This window comes from Parambassis ranga, chromosome 24 (assembly GCF_900634625.1).
Source record: "Parambassis ranga chromosome 24, fParRan2.1, whole genome shotgun sequence".
Classification (NCBI taxonomy): Eukaryota; Metazoa; Chordata; class Actinopteri; family Ambassidae; genus Parambassis; species Parambassis ranga.
This window is the reverse complement of record NC_041043.1, coordinates 1,615,641-1,636,945: the sequence shown is the minus strand read 5'-3', so window position 1 is coordinate 1,636,945 and position 21,305 is coordinate 1,615,641. Positions and strand designations below refer to the sequence as shown.

Below are 21,305 nucleotides of genomic sequence, written 5' to 3'. Positions count from 1 at the left end.
CAGATGCAAGCGGTAAGCCATTTGGTGACATGATTTTGAATGTGAAGAATGAGCCTGACAGTAAACGAGCCTGACAAACAGCAACTATCACAACAACACAGTCCAAACTAATACGACAGATTAACTGACAATAAAATCGTCTTCTTCCCATCAAGAACAGAATAACCTAATGACTGAGCTTTATCTTCTATCAATGAGAAGTTTAGATGAATTTGCTGCACATCTGTGTACAAAGGTCTGACATGAAATGTGATCTTCACACGACTGCGCGAGCATGCCACAGAATGTACTGTAACGTCACCTTCACACTCACACTACAGACTTACAGAGTACAGCGAAAAGACAACTGATGGGTTGGATCCAGATCTGACAGCCAAACAGCTAGTGACAGTCTCCTACTGTAGTGAAAGACCCTCCTTACCACTGCTGTCAGAAAGGCATAGCCTGTTTTTCTAGAGCTGTGAGCGCTGGAGCTGGCCCTGTGTCTCCTGAGTTGGTCATGCAGCCTCTGACCCCTGACGGATCTTTGTTTGAAGGGTTTCGCGCGCCTAGAGCGGGGGCCCCTGGGTGCTTTGGGAGAGGTCCCCACCCGGGTGTGTTCCCAAGGCTCAACGGGCGCGGAGCTAAAGAAGCATTCGGCAGACAGGACCGGCAGAGGTGTGCCAACACAGGGCACGTGGGGCGAGGGCAAGGCGAGCCCAGTACTTACTGCCAGATCCTGAACTAGCTTCTCCTCAAAGGAGTACTCCTCTGTCTCTATCCAAAGTCTCTGATAGGCCGGGGTGAAGAAGTTGATAGCACGATGCCTGGGAAGGGGGAGGTGAGGGGAGGTGGGGAGGAATGAAGGGGGAGTGGGGAGGGAGGTAGAGTGGCATTAGGGCGGGTTCTGGTGAGTTTTTGGAGGAGACAGGAAGGAGAGATGTAGGGGGGAGGAAGGGGTTACAGGAAGTGCATTTTCAGGCAGGATGGTGATTGGTCAATGTGGGATCCACTGGCTCTTCTGACTGGTCATGTTTGGTCTAAAAACACTGCAGTTACTTCCATCAGGTTGGGACAGTTATTAAAGGCGCATGCACACTGTATGTATACTGTAAAACTGCACAACCTTTTGCAAAAATATCAGATGAAAAACATCACAGTAGCAGGAAAAAAATGACATGAAACGATCGTAACCAAACATAATATTATAAACCAGAAAGTCAAGACTGTATTGAATAGAACTCTTCTTTCCTTTCTCCATTCCTTCCTTTAGGGTTCACCTGTAATGAGACAAGTGTGTGCACTTTCCAAACAAGATTGTTTCAGTCAATTCTCAGGCTTATCCTAGCTGACCAATCAGAATCAACAGTGCAGAAACAGTTTGGATTGCTCGGTCCATAGCCTGGTGGATGAAGGGAGGTGGAGGGGGTTGAACAGATGAAGCATTCGCCCCGTAGTTTCACTTTACCGTCAGCAGGGAGAACAGGCGGTCAAAGCTGGAGGCTTTGAACGCCCTTTCCAGCCAAACCTCCCGATAGCCATTCACGAAGTAATTATTATTTTTGTATCTGAGGGAGCATGAGGTAGTGTTATGCAAGAAAACAACACAGAGGAGAGAATGTCATTAAGGAGGTGATGAAGGCTTTAACATGGGCACACAATCAAGAAACAAATACAGCCCACCCTCCCCACGGCTACTTGGTGACTACTTGGAGAAATTCTAACAGAGAACACCAATATCTAATCACTGACATTTTTATTCTTTTTTTTTGTTTTCCAGAAGTAGTGACAGGTGTAGAAAACAGACTCACCTGGGTAGATTGTAGAGCGGAGCCATGCGGAAACAAGCCACAACCGCACGCTTACGCTGTTTGGACAGCAGCTTCTGCCACACACACTTCTTGTTCCTCAGAGGCTGCTCCACCTGAGGGACCACATGAAGGGTGAGATATCAAGGTGGATGTTTTTAATTACCTATTTTTTCAGAACCAGTGTAAAACAAATGAAAAGTGTGTGTTCACCTGCTCGAGGTGGAAGACTGCAGCAGAGATGCTCTGGACTCTGTCCACCGTGTGTTCTGGGTCTGCCGGCTCCTCGCTCTTCACCACCACATCTTTGTACAGGTTCATCTGCCACTGGACTGCTGGGTCATCAGACTTTAACACAAAATCAATCAAATTAGCAAATTACGGTCAACAACACTAATACATGTTTTACAGGTTTTATGAGCTGCAGTCATAATCTGACCTTGTCCTGCAGATGCAGATTCTGGCGCAGGTGCTCCTTCACCTCATCATCTGTGTCTTTCTATTGAAAGAAAAGGTGGGATGCACAATATTATCAGCAAGACCCTGGTATCAGCACAAGTTAGTTTTACTGTCAGAAAGGCTTTTTGTTTTCTGCAATTATGTGAAAATTATTTATTAAGGTTTTTACCAAATGTAAAAAAAAGCATATGACAAAGTGAATGCTAACCAGACTGTAGCGTATCTTGGCCAAAGAGATGAGCTCCTGGTCTCCTGGAGTGCACATGTTGAGTCCGATGGGAAGCATCTTCTTCAGAGCAGCTACGATCAGAGACGTTTGGATGGAGTAGTATTCACCACGGCGACGTTTGTGTTTCCTCTCCTGGTCCCCCCCTGACTGCAGAGAGACACAAGTGTTACACATTTATTCTAATTAGGGAACGCTAGGAGGGCTTATAAGAGGTACTCTGGGAACATGACATTTTATGCATCATTAATTATAAACTCTCCAATCTGACATAATAAGCTACTGTTTTCCTTTAGGATTTGGTATTTGTACAGTTAAATTAACTAGTAAAAATTTATCTATTTAATCATGGCACATTGATTTTTTTTATGTTCTGCCTAGCAGACACCTCTGAGAATGTGCTCTTTATAAGTAACTTAAATATTTACAAAAAAAAGAGAAGAAACAAAATCCTATTTCTGATGACTATGCTCCCTGGAGTCCAGTGTTTCACCCAAAGTGCATCATCACAAATCAGTTAGCACACACAGAGTCCTTCAAGAGCTGTGGGGTTATTTGTTTTTTTTTTCCTCCACTGTGAGTAATTGAGAACACCCCAAGAGTACAAATAAATCAAATGTCCTGCTCAGCCAAAACAAATAAGAATCTAACTCTCACTCTGACAGCTGTTTGAGTGGCTGCTGGATCGAACACTTGTCATCATCCAGATATATGAGCGGCTCTACCACGAGAGAAATGTCATATGTCGTAAACCCTGGATGTAGAGGAGAATTTAAGAGGTGCGAACTCATGCAGTTGATTTGTAGAACATCTCACATATCCATATACGGCTTGTTCAGCACATGTCAGGGAGCCGAATGAAGAAACACACAGACAAAAAGTGCTTACGTAGGCAGGTTTCTTATATAAGTGGGAACACTTAGGGATCATCAGAGATGTCAGGTTGTGCTTTACTAAATTGCTGACAGAGTGAAGGTGGAGAGGAGAGGAGAGATAAGACCAAATTAAACTCAGAGAGGACCAAGATGTACTCTTCTCCATCTCATGGGTTCATTATACAATATATGATCAAAAGTGAACGGACACCATGGGCAACTTCACATGCTGCCGGTTTGTTTGTAGCTCTATAGGTGGAACCTCATAACTGCGGCCTACTAGATTTGTTTAATTAATAAATCAGCGTATTCTGACAGGCCGATATTTACCTATAATCTAAATACTTTGACTTCTTCAAAGTTGCAATAACAAGAACACATTTAGGGCATGTTGGGAGAGTTTCTTTCCCATAATGTCCTGTGTCCATATCTTTACCTTTGACATCTTCGTCTTGCCTTCCCCAGTTAAGAAGCCCAAGTTGTTGATTTCATTCTGAACCACAAAGTTTTGCTCCTCACGCTTAAAGTTCTGCATTCAGAGGAGAAAAGATAAATCAGACTTTTTATCCTGAGATCTCTCTTATTGTCATGGATTCTATGGATTCAGTGGGACATACGTGTGACTTGCACCAAAGGATAAAGATTTCAGCCACCATCCTGAAGAGCTCAGTGGAGTCTGCATCTGGCTCCTTAAGCCACCTAGACCTGTAAGTAAACAGGCAAGATGGCATTGGAGATTTTGTTATGTATATAAAAGATATAAATGAAAAGGGATTATCAGGTCAGGCTCAAATCTCCCCAGACCCATAATAAAAACTCATTGTAGCTATGTGTATGTGTGTATATTGTACCTGTTGTTATCCACGTAGCGAATAAGCATGGGGTAGAAAGCATAAAGGTCCCTGCAGAGCACAGCAAATTCATCCAAAATGAGCAGTTCTGCTTCCTGGTTGTCACCTTTACCGTCTGCTTTCAGCAGTTCCTCCTCAGACACAACCTGTGTTGGCAACAACAAGTAATCATCTGCAATCAGTTCACTTGTATCTGTCCACAGATTAGCTTAATGTATACACTCCACCTAAAGCAGTTATCGCTAGCTCACCATGTGACACCATCAAAAGTATGCTTTAATCTCTCACCTTCACTGTCTTTTTCTTTAGTTTGTCCAACGTGGGCAGGAAGTGGGTTCTCAGCAGATCTGCTCCAGCTTTGCAGATGATTGGCTGAGAGTAAACTACACAAACAGAGATGAGGAAATCATATTCTGGATGGATAGACTAATGCTTTTAAGAATAAATCAGATGTTTGGAAGGACACTGAAGTTATCCTTCTGTCCCTGGAGAATACTGGTTCTGGTGCCACCTGGTGCCAAGATCTGTCAAGAAGTTTTATTTATCCTTTCATCTAAAGGAACACACTGAAGGCACTTACCAGCAATCCTCTTCATCCAGGGTGCGTCATCGATGCCAAGGTTGTTGTTGAGGATTTTCAGGATGTTTCCCAGAATGATACTGAGGTGTTCTGAGGTGACCATGGTGCAACAATCGGTGTCTGGGGGTGAATTCTCTGGACCTTTCTCCCACCAGTAGGACAGATAGTTACAAAGCATGGGCAGGATAACCTCAATGACCTGCAGTGGGAAGGTGTAGCATAAGGACATAATAAATGTACCTCTCCCACATTTTAAGGTAACCATTTGACTTTTAAATCACAAAACTTATCCTACATGTCCACCAGCAGATAAAATTGTGACCTTTTTACTATAGGAACAAACATGTGGAAATGCAGCTCTTTGTCTACACTGAAACACTGTCCCCTCTGACCTGTGGCATGTCACTGTAGCGAGCACCAGACTCTGAAACATCATTGACATCTTTTAGGAGCCTGTCGAGCCGAGGCATCTCTGGACACATCTCCTCCACTGTGTCGGGCATGCTCAGGACTGGAAGAAAAAAAACACAGTGATCCAGTATCAGGACACATCAAGAACTGATGGGAAAAGTAAGACTAAATGTGGCAAACACTCACTGGCTCTCTCTCGTGGGGTCTTGGTGTTAAAGACAGAGCGCGGGTTGTGAGCGTTTAAATGAGGCTCCAGGAAGGCCACAGGCATGGCTCCTACCAGGGTCGCCAGGCTCTCTCCGAATGCTGGCAGATGCCTATTTATCAGTAAGTACATATAAGGACAGGCTTTAATGCTCAATCTCTTGCCACTGGACTTTGGGCACACAGAGCATGTGCAGAGGACCACATGGTACCAAGATTAATTCCCACCTCCTGGTTATTTTACAGCTGGAGTCATATGGAGGTGAGAACATTTTCTCCCACAGTGGTTGAGGGAGGGTGTATGGCCATGTCAGGGAATAATGCCACATAATTGAGGCTACAAAATATTTAGCATAAAAGTCATAGCAGACCTTTTACTCAAGCTCAGCAGTGATTCTAAATTATTTCAAAAGTCCTCAGTGCATAAACCGTAGTTAATGAAAAAGCTCAGCAGCCATGTCATAATGAAGTGTGACAAGCTTTAATGAGGTTTGCAACTGGATTCCTACCTCTCCACAAAGATGTTCTTTGCTGTACCCAGAGAGTAGAAACAGGTCAGGATGCGATAGCAGGACAGCTGCACATCATCCACTGAAACAATAACATTCATCTAATATACATCTGCATAATGTAAACACCAGGTGTATCAACGAAAGCATTTTTTTTCTGTAGAATTCAGGGCTGTGTAAGTACAAACTCACAAAGCAGTTCCACTGCAAACTCATAAGTTTTAATGTGTTCAAAGAGTGCAGTGAGGATGGGTAGCAGTGCCACAGTCACATAGTTGATGCTCTGACTGACGCTCTTCATCTGGGCACGGGACTGCATGAACTTCCCCAGTTTTAGTGACTCCAGCAGCTTCTCCAGGTCCTCTGATGCATTCTCAAAGAAAGTCTTAAAGCCAGCTTTGACGAGCTCTGCACCGGACTTCATCACCGTCCTGAGAGTAGGAGGCAACACAAGGGCTAGTGTGTTAAAAGACAAATGTTTAAGATAATAAATGTGTCTCAAGATCTCTTCAAATATCCTGTATTTACCTGGGGTCAAGTGAATGAGTCAGAATGTGCAGGCAGCTCACCATCACTGCCGAATCACTTCCTGTCACAAATCACATCTACTGTAATTACTGGACAACAGAACAAAATACAAAAGCACACAAACAGAGACAGAGCCAGCCTTACCAAAGAGAGAAATCCTGTGTCTGACAAGAGCTGCCAGCTTACAGAACAGGCTGGAAAATAAAGGAGGAGAGGACAGAACTGAAGAAGAGCAAAGGAAAAAAGAAACTGGAGGGAAAAAGAAACTGGCAGGACACAAAAAACAACTCTTACAACCACGAGTGCTGATAACACAGAGTACCTGGTCACCATCTCTTTCTCCTTGTTAGATGCACAGCCACAGCTGCTCAGGTTGTTGCTAGGCGTGGACAGGAAGTAGAGACAGTGGTTCTTAATGGTTTGATCAATCAAAGGAAGCAACACCTGGGAAGAAGAAATAAAAATCTCAACTCTTTTAAAAATAACATCAATGGTGCCTTTGCAGAAAGGTTAACATACCTTGGCAAAAAACTTAATTTCCTGGTCATGGGGTGATTTGTCAGTTTTTCCACTGGTGGCCATAGCCTCTGCATTAACAACAATGTTGAAAGAGATGGTCAGCTAGTACATTTTAAGGAGATGCTTTACATGTTGTATTCCTGATATACACCCACCGAGATGAGCAATGAACTCTTGGGCAGAGTCGACATACTTCAGCAACCTCTTGACGAACTTGTATGCAAACCGTTTTTCCATGGATGATGACTCCTGCTCCATGTCCTTCAGACCTCTGTAAGAAAGAAAGATCAGACATGATACAGATGACTAGAATTTAAATGGATTCAAGGATTTAGAATGATGAGAAGGCTAACCTTGTGATAGCATAGCCACTAATCTGCAGGAACTTGAAGAGCTCCTGGGCCTTTTCTCTGTCTCTGTACTTCTCTTTAGCAGTCAGGGTATCATAGGGAACCAGCAGTGGGTGGGTCCCTCCTCCTGGTACAATAGAAGTAATTTCAAGTGTGTGTTATAAGAATAAGTGGTCAGTATTACCACAAACATTTTTCATTTTCATTTGCAGACCTTTGCTGGCGAGTTCAGTTTTCTTCTTCTTGGCCCAGATGTTGTGATAATTTTCTGCAACAACCTCCACCATGCCCTGCAGAAAGAGCAAAAAGGCATCACGTCTGAACATGGCATTATAGTGTATTTGATTATTGACAGCAGTTATAGAAGTTGAACAAATACTGACCTGTATCTCTCTGGACAAAGTGACATTGTGCAGATCCATTGGAGTAGGACTGAATCCATTAAGCTACAAAGCGCAGGAGAGGCAAACAAAGGGACATTTGTAAAGATCGATGCATATATGTTCTTTCAAAGTGTTTACCTTAAAATCAGTGTGTAGTGCATTTTCATAAGTAACAACATAAAAACATAACAAAAATCCTCCAGAACAGAGAAGGGACTGTGTTTCATGACTCTTGTTAAGCTGCAATAGATGCAATTCATTAGTTCTATGAGAACTGACTAATGATGGGAATTTTTTTGATAATAACTAGACTGAACTGTGAAGATGTAAATATGTAGATTACCTGAGACTCTGAGATCTTTCGTTGTTTTTCACTCTCTCGTTGTTGGACCATGGCTTCTCCCTCCTTGGTCCTCTCAATGTTCCAGCCCATAGCCAACATGCTCTTCAAAGACTCCCTCACTGGCCAGCGGTATGTTTCTCTCTCCTAAATTGTGAACACAACAAACACGCAAGCTTGATTCTCTGTCCTACACAAGTCAAAAACTAGGCTTTCGTGAACTTAAACAAAGACGTCTGTTCTAGAAACAACACAAAAATATTATTTCTAAAGGACGCTCGTTTCAAAGTGAATTTTAACATTTCAATTTATATTTGACATACAGAGGGTTGCTAACCTTTGGACTAGGTGTGTATGTATACCAGTGTGTATGTACCTTCTCACTCAGAGCTTTGTATGACTTTAGCAGTGGATGGGTTTTGGCCTGTTCATCCACATTGTCTCCCTGTTTCCAGCCAGCTGACATCTGAAACAACAACAGGATGTTACAGTTACAAGACACTCGAGCATAACCTGTAGTCTCTACTGTATATGACATGTAGCATAAATTAACTGTAAGCAATAGTGAGGTTACGATGAGACTAACCTTCTCTGAGGACCACTTGTCATGGGAATGCTCTGCATATTTGTTGGCAATATACTCAAGTTTTTCAGGAAGTGAGATACTGCAAAGAAGAAGCTATGTTTAGGTATTTATGATCATTTCAGACAGGTAAAAGCTTTGGTTAGATATTTATTAGATATGTTTAGATAGAGCAAATTGTAGCAGAGCTTCTAATGTAAAGTGAAAAATTGTAGAATCAGATGACACATTTATTTCATTACTGTACAATAAACAAATTCCTTATTTTCAGAGGACTCACTTGGCAGTGTTGATGGGTTTGGGGTCAAAGTTGCCCTGTGCATCCACTGATGCCTGTTTCTCCAGTGTTGCTCCTAAACTGGAATCCACAAAGTCTGGAGGCAGGGCTCCAGCAATGGCACACAGGCATGACGTGGCCATTTTGAAAAGTTCAGCGTCATACTTCTACACAGGTGAAAGATGCTGGTTATTATCTCAACCATTTTCTTTATGTTTTTTGACACTGTGTATGCTTTGACTATGTATTTGGCAGACTGAGCAGGGATAAGCAAGAAATAGTGAAGAAAAAAGGAGGGTAGAAAGCTGTGAAAGTCTGCACCAGTTGAAGGCCTGTCATAAGACTGATAAATGATTCATCTGATTTGGCTTTGCTACAGCTGCACTGCTCCTAAGCACTTTACTGATCTTTCACTTCATTGCCTCTGACTACCCAGAAGTTTCATCTCTGGAGGGCTACACTGAAAGTGTTCATCAGGGCAACACGACCAAATGTGTTGTTATGCAAAGCAGGACATCAGCAAAAAATGTAAAGCTACTTTCATTCTGAGAGATAGAAAATGGGCAAGAGGAAGAACAGATACAGAAAAAACACAACAGCCTACATCAGTAAATGTATCCTAGGTTACAGAATGTGAGTTTAGGGTGTACCCTTTGAGAAAGTGAGTCAAAGATTCCCCAGAAGAGTTTCTTGGTGAGAAGGAGCTCCTCCTCAGAGGCCATTCCAAAGCTGCCCATACCAGACGGCAGACAGTAGTACTTCCAGTTCTGCTCATAGTGGTTGGTCAGCAGCTGGGAATCAGAAGAAAACAAAGGCATTCAGACTTAATCTGTTGCAAAACAATGCAGGTAAAGATAGCACCACATACTAAATTTAATTCCATTACACCTAACAAGTGGGAAAGTGAGATCCTCATTTGACATGTAGGAAGTGAAGAAGACTAACAGGCAGTCGAATATTAGTTGGCTGTGACTGCTATTTTGAGCTTTCCCAGCTCATAAATCAACCACAATTGTTGACAATAAACTACTCAGTGCCTCACCCGCAGAGGTATCTTGCAGTATTCAGTGAGCATGGGCACGTCGAACACCAGTCGTCTGAGCAGCTGCTGCATCATAGACGGACGCAGGTGTCTGTGAAACGAGCACAGAATTACACATCCTTTAGACGGAGAAAAACAACAACTATATATTGAATGGAGTCAAAAAATAACCAAAGGGCCTAAGATTTTACAGCAGGATAGTTTGTCTTACTTGCAGATGGCGAGCAGGCACTCCTCAATGGCGTCCCTCTGGGCTTTGGTGAGTGAACGTCCTTTGGACAGCCGGTAAATAGTCTGCAGCGTGGAGTCAATCAGCTGTGCATAGTGCTCTGTGTTGGCAAAGAGTGCTGCACAGCGGGTCAGCAGAGGCAGCACAGCCGAGCCGATGTACCTGTTCATGGCCAATGCTGTCTCTGTGGTGCTCAACACTTCCTGCAGGAGAGATCAGAGCTGTAGCACGACAGGGGCAGTATTTGTGGAGAATAAGTTTGAGTGTGTTTTGGTGAGAGCTATTTAGGACTCACTGTGTCCAGAGATGCTGACGCTCGGAGATCAGGCAGGAAACCAATCTCCAACATCTGGAGCAGGAAGCTCTGGTCCTCAATGCCGTACACTCTGTCCAGGAAAAGCACCATGGGTGCCTTATGGTCTGGACAGAAACTAGCTGACATGTCAGGTTCTGTCACTGTGCCATCTAAAAATGAAACAGATTTTTTTTTAGATTCTCTTTAATCTCATACATTTCCCTGTATTTTAGCCTACATAACCCCTGAATGATACCAGCATACATTCAAGTGTTTTATTCAGGCTACTGTACAGCCTTGAATCTAATCAATTTTTGCATCTGATATTGAGGATCTTCTGAAAGGTTTAAATGGCTTCATACTAATGTATTTGTGGTGTCATGTGTTGTTCTTCAACCACAAACAACAGCATAATTCCATACAGCAGCACCATTTTCATACCTTTATTAACCACAGGCATTTTCAGGGGGATGCTGATGATGCCCACCAGGTCTGATGTGGGAACCAGGGAACGCAGGATAGCTCTGATGCGAAGCGCCTCACCTTTACCAGCATTGATAAGCTGCAACAGATGCAAAAACATGCCATACAGGGAAAAAAATGAAATCAGGTCCCTGCGGCACTAATAAAATAAGGTGTACTTGGGGTAAGTAGCAGAGTACGAGCTAAACGCTAATGTAGTATTTTTCAGTGCTAGATGTTGCTGCTTGGTAAATATGCACAATATAATACAGAGAATAATAATGCTGCCTGTATCAATATTGACTCCAAAATGCTAGTATTGGTCAGGCTCCACTGTTTTTTTGCCATACAAAAGCCAGATAATCTGTTAACATTTTAACGCAGGGCATTCCTTCCTATACAGAGTGTCATTTAGTGTTGAGTCTCACATGCATCTCAGGAGCGCAGCGTCCCAGCAGGTCAATGAGGGCTGAGTAGAAGGACATGATGGCATTGCCCACATGAATGACTTCTTCTTCCTCACCAGACCTAAAACACAAAAACATTTGTCTGTGACTGTATTGAATATTGTCAGTAATTACAGCAAACAGTACTGGAGTTGTGTATCGAATTATACAAGGTAGTTTAAGAATGTAATTTGCACCTGAAGAACAATGTATGAGCAATTGTTAAAGCATTTATTACAATTTTCTTGGCACAATACATGATCTACGTACAGCCCTCGGTGTTATATATATTGATTTTGACCAGCTTCCCAATTCCTCTCCTCACTTCAGGCACAAACAACCTTCAACATCAAAATGCAGCCAGTGTGATGCAGCTTTTGCATACTGAAGTGATCTCACAGGGACAAACACTTTTTACAAAGCAGCCACATCTTCCATCAATGCCAGCCCTGCTATACCGCTGTCTCCAAGCAGACAAGTACCTCCTAACATAAGAACCTAAAATTCCACTTTAAGTCAGCTCCAAGCAGTTTCTGTATTGTTTTTTATGTCATTCCTACTGTTACTTCATTTGCATGCTTGGTATTTTTAACTATAATTGGCATGGATCACCATGGTTAATTAAACAGTAGATCAAGTTTAATGATTTCCCTGTTTTGGTAGCAAGCTGAAGCTATTTAGTAAAGCAATTCAATCAGCTGATAAAACTGTAAAGCTGAGAGCAATAACCTCCTTTTCTTCCACTTCCTTTGTCCTGGCATTGACAATGAAATAAACTTTGATCTGTTCCTAATATTGTTAGTGAACAGTATCTCTAATCCATACTGATATGGCTCTATTAAAGAGTGTAGCAACTAAGAATCATGCTGCTTTAGCAAAGCTCAGAAACACTCAGAGAAATCTAATTAATTTCACACAAAAGCACAGATAATGAGAGACTTAATCATTAGCGACTGCTTTTGAGCCTCTGAATGGTTTTTAATGGGTCATGCTGATCAAACTGATAAATCTTAAGTTTTGCAGCACTGTCGAGACAACATTACATAATGTGCAGAATCCATACCCAGTGGTGACTCCCTCAGGGGTCTGAGGCAGGTCGAGGGAAGGATCCTCAGAAATCTTGATGGCTTCTTTCATGGCAGCCAGCAGACCCTGACCTCCCTCTCCCCTCAGTGCGGGGCCGAAACACTCAGGACGTCTGATCAGCAGTTTCACCACCACGTTGGCATTTTCCTCCACGCTCTCACCTAATTTACAAAGATAGCAGCATTTTCATTAACCGTCCTCACACATCTCTCACACTGAGAGCAAAGATATACAGTATTCAGCACCTTTGCTGCAGAGACTGCTAGCTGACCAACGTTTCCACCTGGGGAGTGCACAGACCTGGCAACTCAGCAGCCGAATGGCACTGTTCCCTGGCAGATGCTGTTTTTAATTTTATCACTGGTAACAGATTCCCTATTAAATGCTACTGATATTCATACAGCGTCCAATTTTATACATTAATAACATTAAGCTTTAGCAAACTTATTTTATGCCCAAATTTCCTCCTCTGGGCACTTTTAAGTTTTACAATATCAAACTAAATAAATGAATCAAAGTTCCAACTAATTCATCCCGGCTTAAGTGCTTAAACAAAGACTTAATGTGACTTGAAGGACAAAACATTCAGACAAAAGCAATGTAGTGAAGGCCCAGTCTTCTACTGCCTTAATTACAGAACAGCTTGGCAGAAACACTGGAAAAAGCCACTTCCAATAAAAATAAAGCTACCTATGTCAACCCAGGGAATAAAATGACCAGCCACTTACACTACAGTCCAGTACGACATAACATAACATACATACCATTGCAAAAGACGGCAAACCTCAGGAACGACAGGTAGCGCTCTCCCTCTATAGGGTTCCAGCCAAGGTCTGGGTAACCCTTGGCAACCAGCATGGCACAACTCTGAAGACCACATCCTGCCAGGTATGTCACCACCTACACACACACATAAACAGTTCTGCTTCACCCTTGAGTAATATAATGGCACACTCTGTCTTTTTGACTCTCAGTGTCAGCAGCAGTGACAGCATGAAGGCATCAGCTGAGCTGGCTTATTCCACTGTCACAAAATCATTCTGCTCCTCTGCAGAGAAAACTTGGGTGGCATGAGTTTTCTATTTCCATCTGACATACTTTCACTGTAAATCAGCAAGAAGGCGATTTAATAATATATCAAATCAGTTGTTAAATCAAATGAATCTGCTGATCTCCTATACTATATATAAACCCTACTGTCTTCTCTGATGTGCTTTTAACCAAACTGCTATCAATATAACTTGTCTCCTCACAGCAGGCTGTGTAATTTAATTCACTTTACAGGGTCTAAACTACATCTGACGTTTGACAGTTTTATCTTCTGCAAGAAGAAATACTTTGAGATCAGACTGAATAGAAATGTCTGGTAATCTACCTTTCTTGCATTCACAACCACTGTTTTTTAAACTATTTTATTTTTCATGATGAAAGAACAAACCTTCTCCAGATCAGGCTCCTCCAGGGCCAGAGCCAGACCGTTGTTGTCCATCACTGAAGAAGCTGCAACATCCAGTGGAGTGGAGCCGCGCATAGCTTCAGAAGCTGAACACACACAGAGAAAGAGTGTCACAGCATATATCCTGTATTAAACAACAGGGGGCAGTCTATCAACACATCATATCTATTCTGAAGTTTCTTGCTGTCTGTAATCTCTCAGTCGCTATGCATCCTATTTAACTGCAGCAGATCCAAACAAAAACTCTATTAGTTACTTTTTATCTACCTTATGTAATTTCAATCATATTTGATGATTTGATTTGAAAGACATAATTGCGACCTGGTAATATTATTTCACATTTAGGGTATTGATGATTTACTAGCTACCATAATGTTCCTAAAAATATTCATTTAAAATGATGTGGGACTTTTCTATCATTTTGAAAGTCCTATCCTATGATTGTTAATCAAGTCTGCTCCTCAGAACTAACAGACTGCTTTCAACATACAGTATTTCGGTGAAAAAATACTGCAAAAGTGATGTTTCAGAAATTGTGCCTCATGCAGATATTCTGACGTTCAGGGTGATGAATTCTCTGTGACTCAGTGTGCACAAACACTCCCTGACTACATAAGTACTTAAATTCCCACAAAAACACTGTGCAGTGCAATTAAGTTTTTTTTTAAGAAAAGTTTTTATTTTGGACATAAAAGAAAGTCATATTTCCTAACATGTTCACATTGATTTATAAATAAATATCAAATAATGTGTCATGTCAAAGCACCAGAAGTGTTTCCCTTTGTCCTCTCCAGACCACAGGACCCTCTCCACTTTCACAGTCAGGTGCCTGAGTTTACAGCAGCACCAGTGACTCATCAGTCCTGCCCTGCATGCCTAAATAACCCCGTCCCTCATTTCCTTCCCAGCCTCACTATTATTCTTTTCCTACCTCTATCAGCTGCCTCCTGCTCAGCCCCTTTCGCTCTCAGCCTGATATGCTGGCATTTTGAATTACAGCCTGTTACTCGTCTTTACCGGTCGCTTGTCATAATGTGGGAGTGGGTGATAAGCACTAGTCTGCACTTCGATTAGTTTAAAAACTCCTTTCACAAAACAACAACTATGGATTTTAGTGCATTATATTGGAAGCAGCAGAATCTTGTGACAAATTTCTCAAGCACTCTGGATTTCAAACCTTTCTCCCTCCCACAACGACTCACTGAAAAAGCTGCAAGTTAGCTGTCAGTAGATGTCAGGAGAGTATCCGGTTTCATTAAGTGAATGCACCACTACTTACCCAGTCCCACACTGCTGTTCTCCAGCAGGTAGCTCAGGTGGTCAAACATGGCTTTCTGGTTCTGGCGGCTAATACGACAGAAATAACACAGGAAACGACAACAGCTGGCCACCATCTTTGGAAAGGCAATCTCCTGTGAGACGAGAAAAAAGGCTGATGATCTGTTTGATGTGTTTAGAGGATGCAATTTACATGTTTGGTTCTGGTAATGATCACTTGCAGAAGTATCAAAAAGGTCTTCATGGAGAGAGTAAATCAAGTTTATTTTCTGTTCAGAAGACAACAACGGCAAACTCATTTTACCTTCAAACCCTTTTACCTCTGTGTCACTCATTTTTCTAAGTTCTAGTATGGGCACATTCCAAGGCTCGGGCTGAGCATAAATCAGTTGCAAAGAATAATGTTCTCCACACCAGAAATTGCAAGACGAAGAGAAACCCTTATCTTACTTTTAGCAAATTACAATCTGCAAAAACACACTTATCAGCAGACAAGTGACAACTGTTCAATCATGCCAATGCTTCCACCTCTGAACGCAGATTTGTCATGGTTTTTGACAGTGCAGCTTCGAGTGAAAAGATTTGAATGGTATGGTATGTGGTTGTCTAGTGCACAACGCTTTGAAATCTATTCTTCAGTCTTGATCAGGTCATCAAATCCAAAATTAGCAAGTAATTAAAGCTACAGTACAGAAACCTCCGTCTCCCCCTTCAGGCAGTTTGAGTCACTACACAAACACTACTCATACCTATGTAACTGTTATATTCTCTATGTAAATAAGAGATTATTGTGGGATTTTTTTTTTAACACAGGCCTGATGCTACTTTTTTAGACTAAAGTACCATAAGCACTACATTTTTCCAGCAGAGGCTGCACCATACCCCTACTTGCTGTAGCCTAGTCTGTTTCTATGGCTGCATTTACTGTGGCTTAAAAAATAATTCATTGTTTGTTATTGTATAGCACAGTGTCATAATAAGACAACATCAGATATAATCAAAGAGTAAATACTGTAAACCTGATATATGCACTTACAAGCTAAGCACTGCCACTTTATATGGCCACAGTCAGTGCACATATCAGGTGACAGTAAACTGTCTGAGACTGTGTGATCAGACTGCCAGCGTCAGACATGAAGGCCTGAATGTCTCCCTGAGGTCCGTCTGTCTGAGGTTCAAGTCATGCTTGGCACTGACCGTGGCATTAAATCACAACTGGCTCATCCAGCTTCTGTCAGCACTGCCCGAAAAGGACAGGTTAGTGAGGCCTCCTCTGACCCCTCTCATGCCCACTTCACTTCTCTGCCCCCTCCCTTACCTTACTTTGTGGTTTTTCTAGGTATTAGGTTGTTGCTCTTGGTGTATCTCAACCTCCTCAAAATGTGTTTTCATGGTATCAGTATACAGACTACTGGCACAAAACTTTGCATCTAAATAAGGAACTAAAATAACAATATAATGCACATCTGTATTTACCCCAAAATCAGCATGTGTGGAGTAAATAGCTTGAGTAATTTTTCAATCCAAAAATCCATTCAATCCATTAGCTCTTTGTGTACTAGCTTTCTGTACTGTATATTCTGTCAAATTGAAACCACATTTTAAACATATAGTATATAGTATTTGACAGATTCTCCATGATTAACACAATAGCTTGCAATAGCCATGTTTAATCTGTTCTTGTACCTGTGATTTGTCTCCTCCCAGTACATTGACCATGACCTCCATGACCGTCTCGTGCATGCCCAGCACTCTCATGAGATTGGGATGCTGATAGAAAACCTTGTTGTTCATGATGTCACTGGGAACACAACAAAGTTGTGAAGGTCACTGGCAAATCAGAAAGTGTGTATTGGGGAGAAAATGGGGACAAAAACATGGAGAGACAGGTTTACTTACCCAAGTCCATCGATCATGAGTTTCTCCTCCTCTGTGCCCATGCGCACTGACAGCAGAGACCGGATTTGACCCAAAGATGCCAACAGATTAATAGCATCCTGCACGGATGCAGCACTGATGGTGTAGGTTTTCTTCATGGCTCGGAGTAGTTCCCCAATGCCATCATACTGCCTCCTCAGCAGACTGAACATCACTCTGACCAGATGTGGATCTTGGATGTGAGACTCCTGAGCCCAGCTGGTTATGGTTTGGGAGATCAGTTCTTTCAGGTTTGCTGTAAAAGTGAGAATTCAACATCCACAAAGTGAATGATGGGACAAAAGCATTAATATATGTTTTTAATATATATATTTATATTTGCTGCCAGAGGCTAATGCACAAACATCTGCATGCCAGTCTACCACTAAATAGTTGGATCGTGTGTGTGTGTGTGTGTGTGTCAGTGTGTGTGTGTGTGTGTGTGTGTGCGTGTGTGTGTGTGTGTGTGTGTGTGTGTGTGTGTGTGTTGGATAACTTTTGATACTATTTCGGTGTCGTGTTTCACAGCTGATTGAAGAATACAGATACAAGACAGATATACAGTGACAGGCCAATTAAAATGTGGTCAAGGATGGGAGAGCTTATGTAAAATCTGTATCTGCATCCTGAAACGTTACCATTACAGATGACAAGCAACAATAAAACCAGGAACAACAGAGTAACTCACTGACCTGGGGGGAATACATAAAGTAGCCTGTAGCTAAATGCTGCACCTCTATAAGTGATAAGATTGCTATTCCAAAGCTATCGCTGAACTTTGAGTGTTTAACTGAAACAGAACAACATCTGTAGCAAACAAAGGGTCAGATTCAAGCAGAATCTTAATGAGATAAAGAGACAAAAACAAAGAGGGAGAGCCAGGGAGCCAGCTGCCCTGAAGGTGAACGTCTCACAGATTCACATCTGCTCTGCATCATCTCAAACAGTGGCTCACAAGGGAGTCATTGCAAAAACATACCCAATTGGCAAGCTAAACTGCAGATGACCACACTCAGTCAGCACAGCATCACTTACAAAAGCTTTTAGTTTCATTGCTGATGTAAAATCATAACCAACCTGAACTGACTGCAATGCAATGTTTGAATCCATCAGATATTGTAAGATGACTTACAGCGTAGCCAGCAGATATTTAGATAAAAGAAAAAAGATATCTTAGCCAAGATCTGTTTTGCGCTCAAGTCATTGTTTAGCAGTGGTGGGAAATAACTAAGTATTTGTATTTCGTTACTGTACTTAAGTAATTTTAATGTATTTATACTTTAGTATATATATATATATATATATAAGTATATATAAGTAATAGTACATACTTTATACATTTACTCCATTACATGTCTACAATGTTTGTAGTTACTTGTTTGTAGTTACATTTTATGAATACAGTGCTGGACTGATGTGAGGTCAGACTCTGCATGGAGGTGGTGTTTCGCTGCCAGCTGTGTTTATATAATGAGCCTCCATCATGATGCCGGTGCTCTGGCTCAGTTAGCTAACTAGTTAGCTACTGTCTGCTAACACAAATCCATCCATTATTGTCTGATTAACATGAATCATAACATTAATCTGAAGCAGGAATACTGACAGTAAAAATGGTGAATGCCTGTTTTTTATTACCAGCCTCTCTGTTTACTTGATGCTCACAGCCTGTCCATAGCTGGTTCTGGGTACATTTCAGAGATTTCTGTATTGATAATTTAAATTAACTACACATTGTCAATTTTAATTTTAAGATGATTTCTTTGATTATTTTAACCTGATCAGATATCCTTTCCAATGAAAATCAATAATATATATTTGGTGCGTGAGTACTTTTACTTTTACTACTACTAGTACATTTAAAAGTAAGTACTTAAGACTTTTACTTAAGTAGGATTGTTGATGTAGCACTTTTACTTAAGTATTTTATTTAGATACTGTATTAATCCCAGAGGGAAATTCTTTACGGCTACTGCCAAGCAGTGTCATACAATAACTAGCAAGGCACACCACAGGCTAGGGTGAAGTGAAGAAGAACACACAACAGCGACTAGGAGGAGGAGTTGGGATCGAACCACCAACCTTCCGGTTACTGGACAACCCTGCTATACCACTGCGCCACTGTTGACCCCAGCTTCAGTACTTCCTCCACCACTGTTGTTTAGAGTTGAACTGGCAACTTAAGATATAAGTTGACAGACGAAGTCTGCAACCACACTGGGTTGACAGGATAAAACCAGCACATGGCTTTTTGTTTGTGCAGGGAGTGACTGGGAGTTCTGCCTCTTCTTTGCACTCGCTTTTCTTTTCACAACAGATATATGCATGTTTTCCTGCAAACCAAAATATGAAGATATCCTGGCGTTTGCAGAGAATAGCTCAATTGTATTATGAACAACTTGCTTCTGTTATATTCTTAAAATATATTCAGCTGAATGAGTACCACAATGAAGCTGCACTGTCTTATCACCAACAAAACAACCCTGTTTTTAAATAATATCAAGGCGGTGTCGCCGTATTGTAAATAGGGCAGATCATTACTAAGAAAACAGCCTCCACTACAAACACAAGTAAGATCATTTTTGGCTGACTGACTTTTTTGTAATAGTAAAAGATTATGTATAAATGTATAATCTTCCATATATATGACAGAATGCTGAATAAAAATGATAGCATTAACTTTAATGGAATGTAAAGGAGCACCTAGTTTTCCCCCTGCACATTGTTTAATCAGACAATTTAAATATGTTTTAAATATGATGTTACACGGGTAACACGGTACACGGGTTCAGGTCTATCAGAATCATCTTGACTCACATCATCGTCCATTTATAAAGCTTTTCAATTATGCAGGATAGGTGTGGGAGGCTGGAGTTGGGCATTAAAATTTATCCCAGGGAGGCTTGCAGAGGCTGTCCATTAGTCTTCTATTATTTGACAAAGAACAAAACCACACTTTCAGCAAAGGAGGGCAGGAAAAAGATGTTAAAACCACTAATGCTAGGCTGAAGAAAAGAACTTGGAAGTGCATCATTTGAAATCTGTTTCAATGTGATGTTTAATGACAAATGTGGTAAGTGATATGGGCTATTTGCTTTTAAAATCTCCTATATTATTACCACCTCATCATTAAAGTTTCCAGGTACCAAGGTACTCACTCGGGGTGGCTTGTTCAGTTTCTGTGGGTTCCTCTTCTGTCTTCTGAGGAGGGCCCTTGATCTTGTAGAGTAAGGCAAGGAGACGGCCTTTTATCGAGGTGTCCTGCTCTTCTTCCTCCTCCTCCATTGGAATTCCTGCAAGGGAAATCATGTTTCTGTCAGACAAGTATTAATATAAAACTCTAAATATACAAATTTAAATTATTATTTCTGTGTCTGTTGATTACACCCTCTGGGAAATGAAATGCACAATATGGATGTAAAAATCAGGTTTATTGCTATATGTAGTTAGACTCTACCACAGTGCAGACGCAATTCCTCATGGAAGGAGTTGAGCTCGTCTTGTATTTCCTCGGGGCACGGACAGTCCTCCCCTGCACTGAAGTTTAACAGGATGTTGATCTGCATGAACCAAACAAACAGAGGAGGATGTTGAGGCAGGTAAGTGTTAAAGAATGAACAAAAGCATGGAGAGAAAAGTTGCATGATGGAGCACTTTAACATAACAACATGCTGTTTCCTACAGTAAGAGTAACTATTGTGGGCTCAGTCAGACAGACAGAAATAGTTAAAGTACTTTACATCAAATCACAATGACACTTAAAACATTAAAGTCATAAATTAGTAGTCACAGATCTGCTGTGTTTGCTGCTATATAAATATATATATAAGCTAACTATAAAACACTAAATATAAATGAGATGCTTCCTCAGGCTAAGCAGTCCAGCTTAGGCTATTCTGAGCAGGGCTTTTTAATAAACCATGGGGGGTGCAAAGATGGTGCAGAATGTTGCTCACAGCATACACCTGCTGCTGACCACCACTATTTATTTTTCAGGGATCAGAGTGTAGCTGTAGGCATGCGCTTATGTACGGGGTTTTACAGCTCAGAGGAATTGCAATTAAAGCTTTCCAACATGAATGCTTTGCAGTTGTGCTTTGAGCCACTGCTGTGCTGCATGCAAGAACACTACACTGCAATGTGATGTTCTAAGATGACCACTAGGCAGGGAAAAGAACAATGCTGTACCTCTGTCTTAACACAGCAATCCATCTT

The 21,305-nt window shown here is 41.5% G+C and overlaps 1 protein-coding gene across 4 annotated transcripts in view; it reads right to left on the bottom strand.

The window, feature by feature from the left end:
- The window catches only part of ryr3 (ryanodine receptor 3), a 74,685-nt gene that overhangs the window by 12,399 nt on the left and 40,981 nt on the right, over positions 1-21,305 (bottom strand). For all 4 annotated transcript variants that reach the window (XM_028397074.1, XM_028397075.1, XM_028397072.1 and 1 more), the window contains 40 exons: positions 20,548-20,650; positions 20,249-20,383; positions 17,076-17,349; positions 16,863-16,977; positions 15,178-15,310; positions 13,881-13,984; positions 13,207-13,342; positions 12,420-12,603; positions 11,339-11,438; positions 10,890-11,010; positions 10,449-10,618; positions 10,136-10,356; positions 9,925-10,015; positions 9,533-9,673; positions 8,886-9,049; positions 8,609-8,687; positions 8,399-8,488; positions 8,026-8,169; positions 7,683-7,745; positions 7,514-7,589; positions 7,303-7,426; positions 7,105-7,220; positions 6,950-7,017; positions 6,753-6,874; positions 6,575-6,624; positions 6,431-6,491; positions 6,095-6,333; positions 5,903-5,984; positions 5,376-5,506; positions 5,171-5,289; positions 4,779-4,977; positions 4,487-4,581; positions 4,199-4,344; positions 3,965-4,052; positions 3,784-3,876; positions 2,455-2,622; positions 2,227-2,286; positions 2,001-2,135; positions 1,791-1,903; positions 710-806 (listed from right to left, as the gene is read on the bottom strand). In XM_028397074.1, coding sequence (XP_028252875.1) covers positions 710-806; positions 1,791-1,903; positions 2,001-2,135; positions 2,227-2,286; positions 2,455-2,622; positions 3,784-3,876; positions 3,965-4,052; positions 4,199-4,344; positions 4,487-4,581; positions 4,779-4,977; positions 5,171-5,289; positions 5,376-5,506; positions 5,903-5,984; positions 6,095-6,333; positions 6,431-6,491; positions 6,575-6,624; positions 6,753-6,874; positions 6,950-7,017; positions 7,105-7,220; positions 7,303-7,426; positions 7,514-7,589; positions 7,683-7,745; positions 8,026-8,169; positions 8,399-8,488; positions 8,609-8,687; positions 8,886-9,049; positions 9,533-9,673; positions 9,925-10,015; positions 10,136-10,356; positions 10,449-10,618; positions 10,890-11,010; positions 11,339-11,438; positions 12,420-12,603; positions 13,207-13,342; positions 13,881-13,984; positions 15,178-15,310; positions 16,863-16,977; positions 17,076-17,349; positions 20,249-20,383; positions 20,548-20,650 — 4,950 coding nt within the window. The remainder of the gene's footprint in view (positions 1-709; positions 807-1,790; positions 1,904-2,000; positions 2,136-2,226; positions 2,287-2,454; positions 2,623-3,783; positions 3,877-3,964; positions 4,053-4,198; positions 4,345-4,486; positions 4,582-4,778; positions 4,978-5,170; positions 5,290-5,375; positions 5,507-5,902; positions 5,985-6,094; positions 6,334-6,430; positions 6,492-6,574; positions 6,625-6,752; positions 6,875-6,949; positions 7,018-7,104; positions 7,221-7,302; positions 7,427-7,513; positions 7,590-7,682; positions 7,746-8,025; positions 8,170-8,398; positions 8,489-8,608; positions 8,688-8,885; positions 9,050-9,532; positions 9,674-9,924; positions 10,016-10,135; positions 10,357-10,448; positions 10,619-10,889; positions 11,011-11,338; positions 11,439-12,419; positions 12,604-13,206; positions 13,343-13,880; positions 13,985-15,177; positions 15,311-16,862; positions 16,978-17,075; positions 17,350-20,248; positions 20,384-20,547; positions 20,651-21,305) is intronic.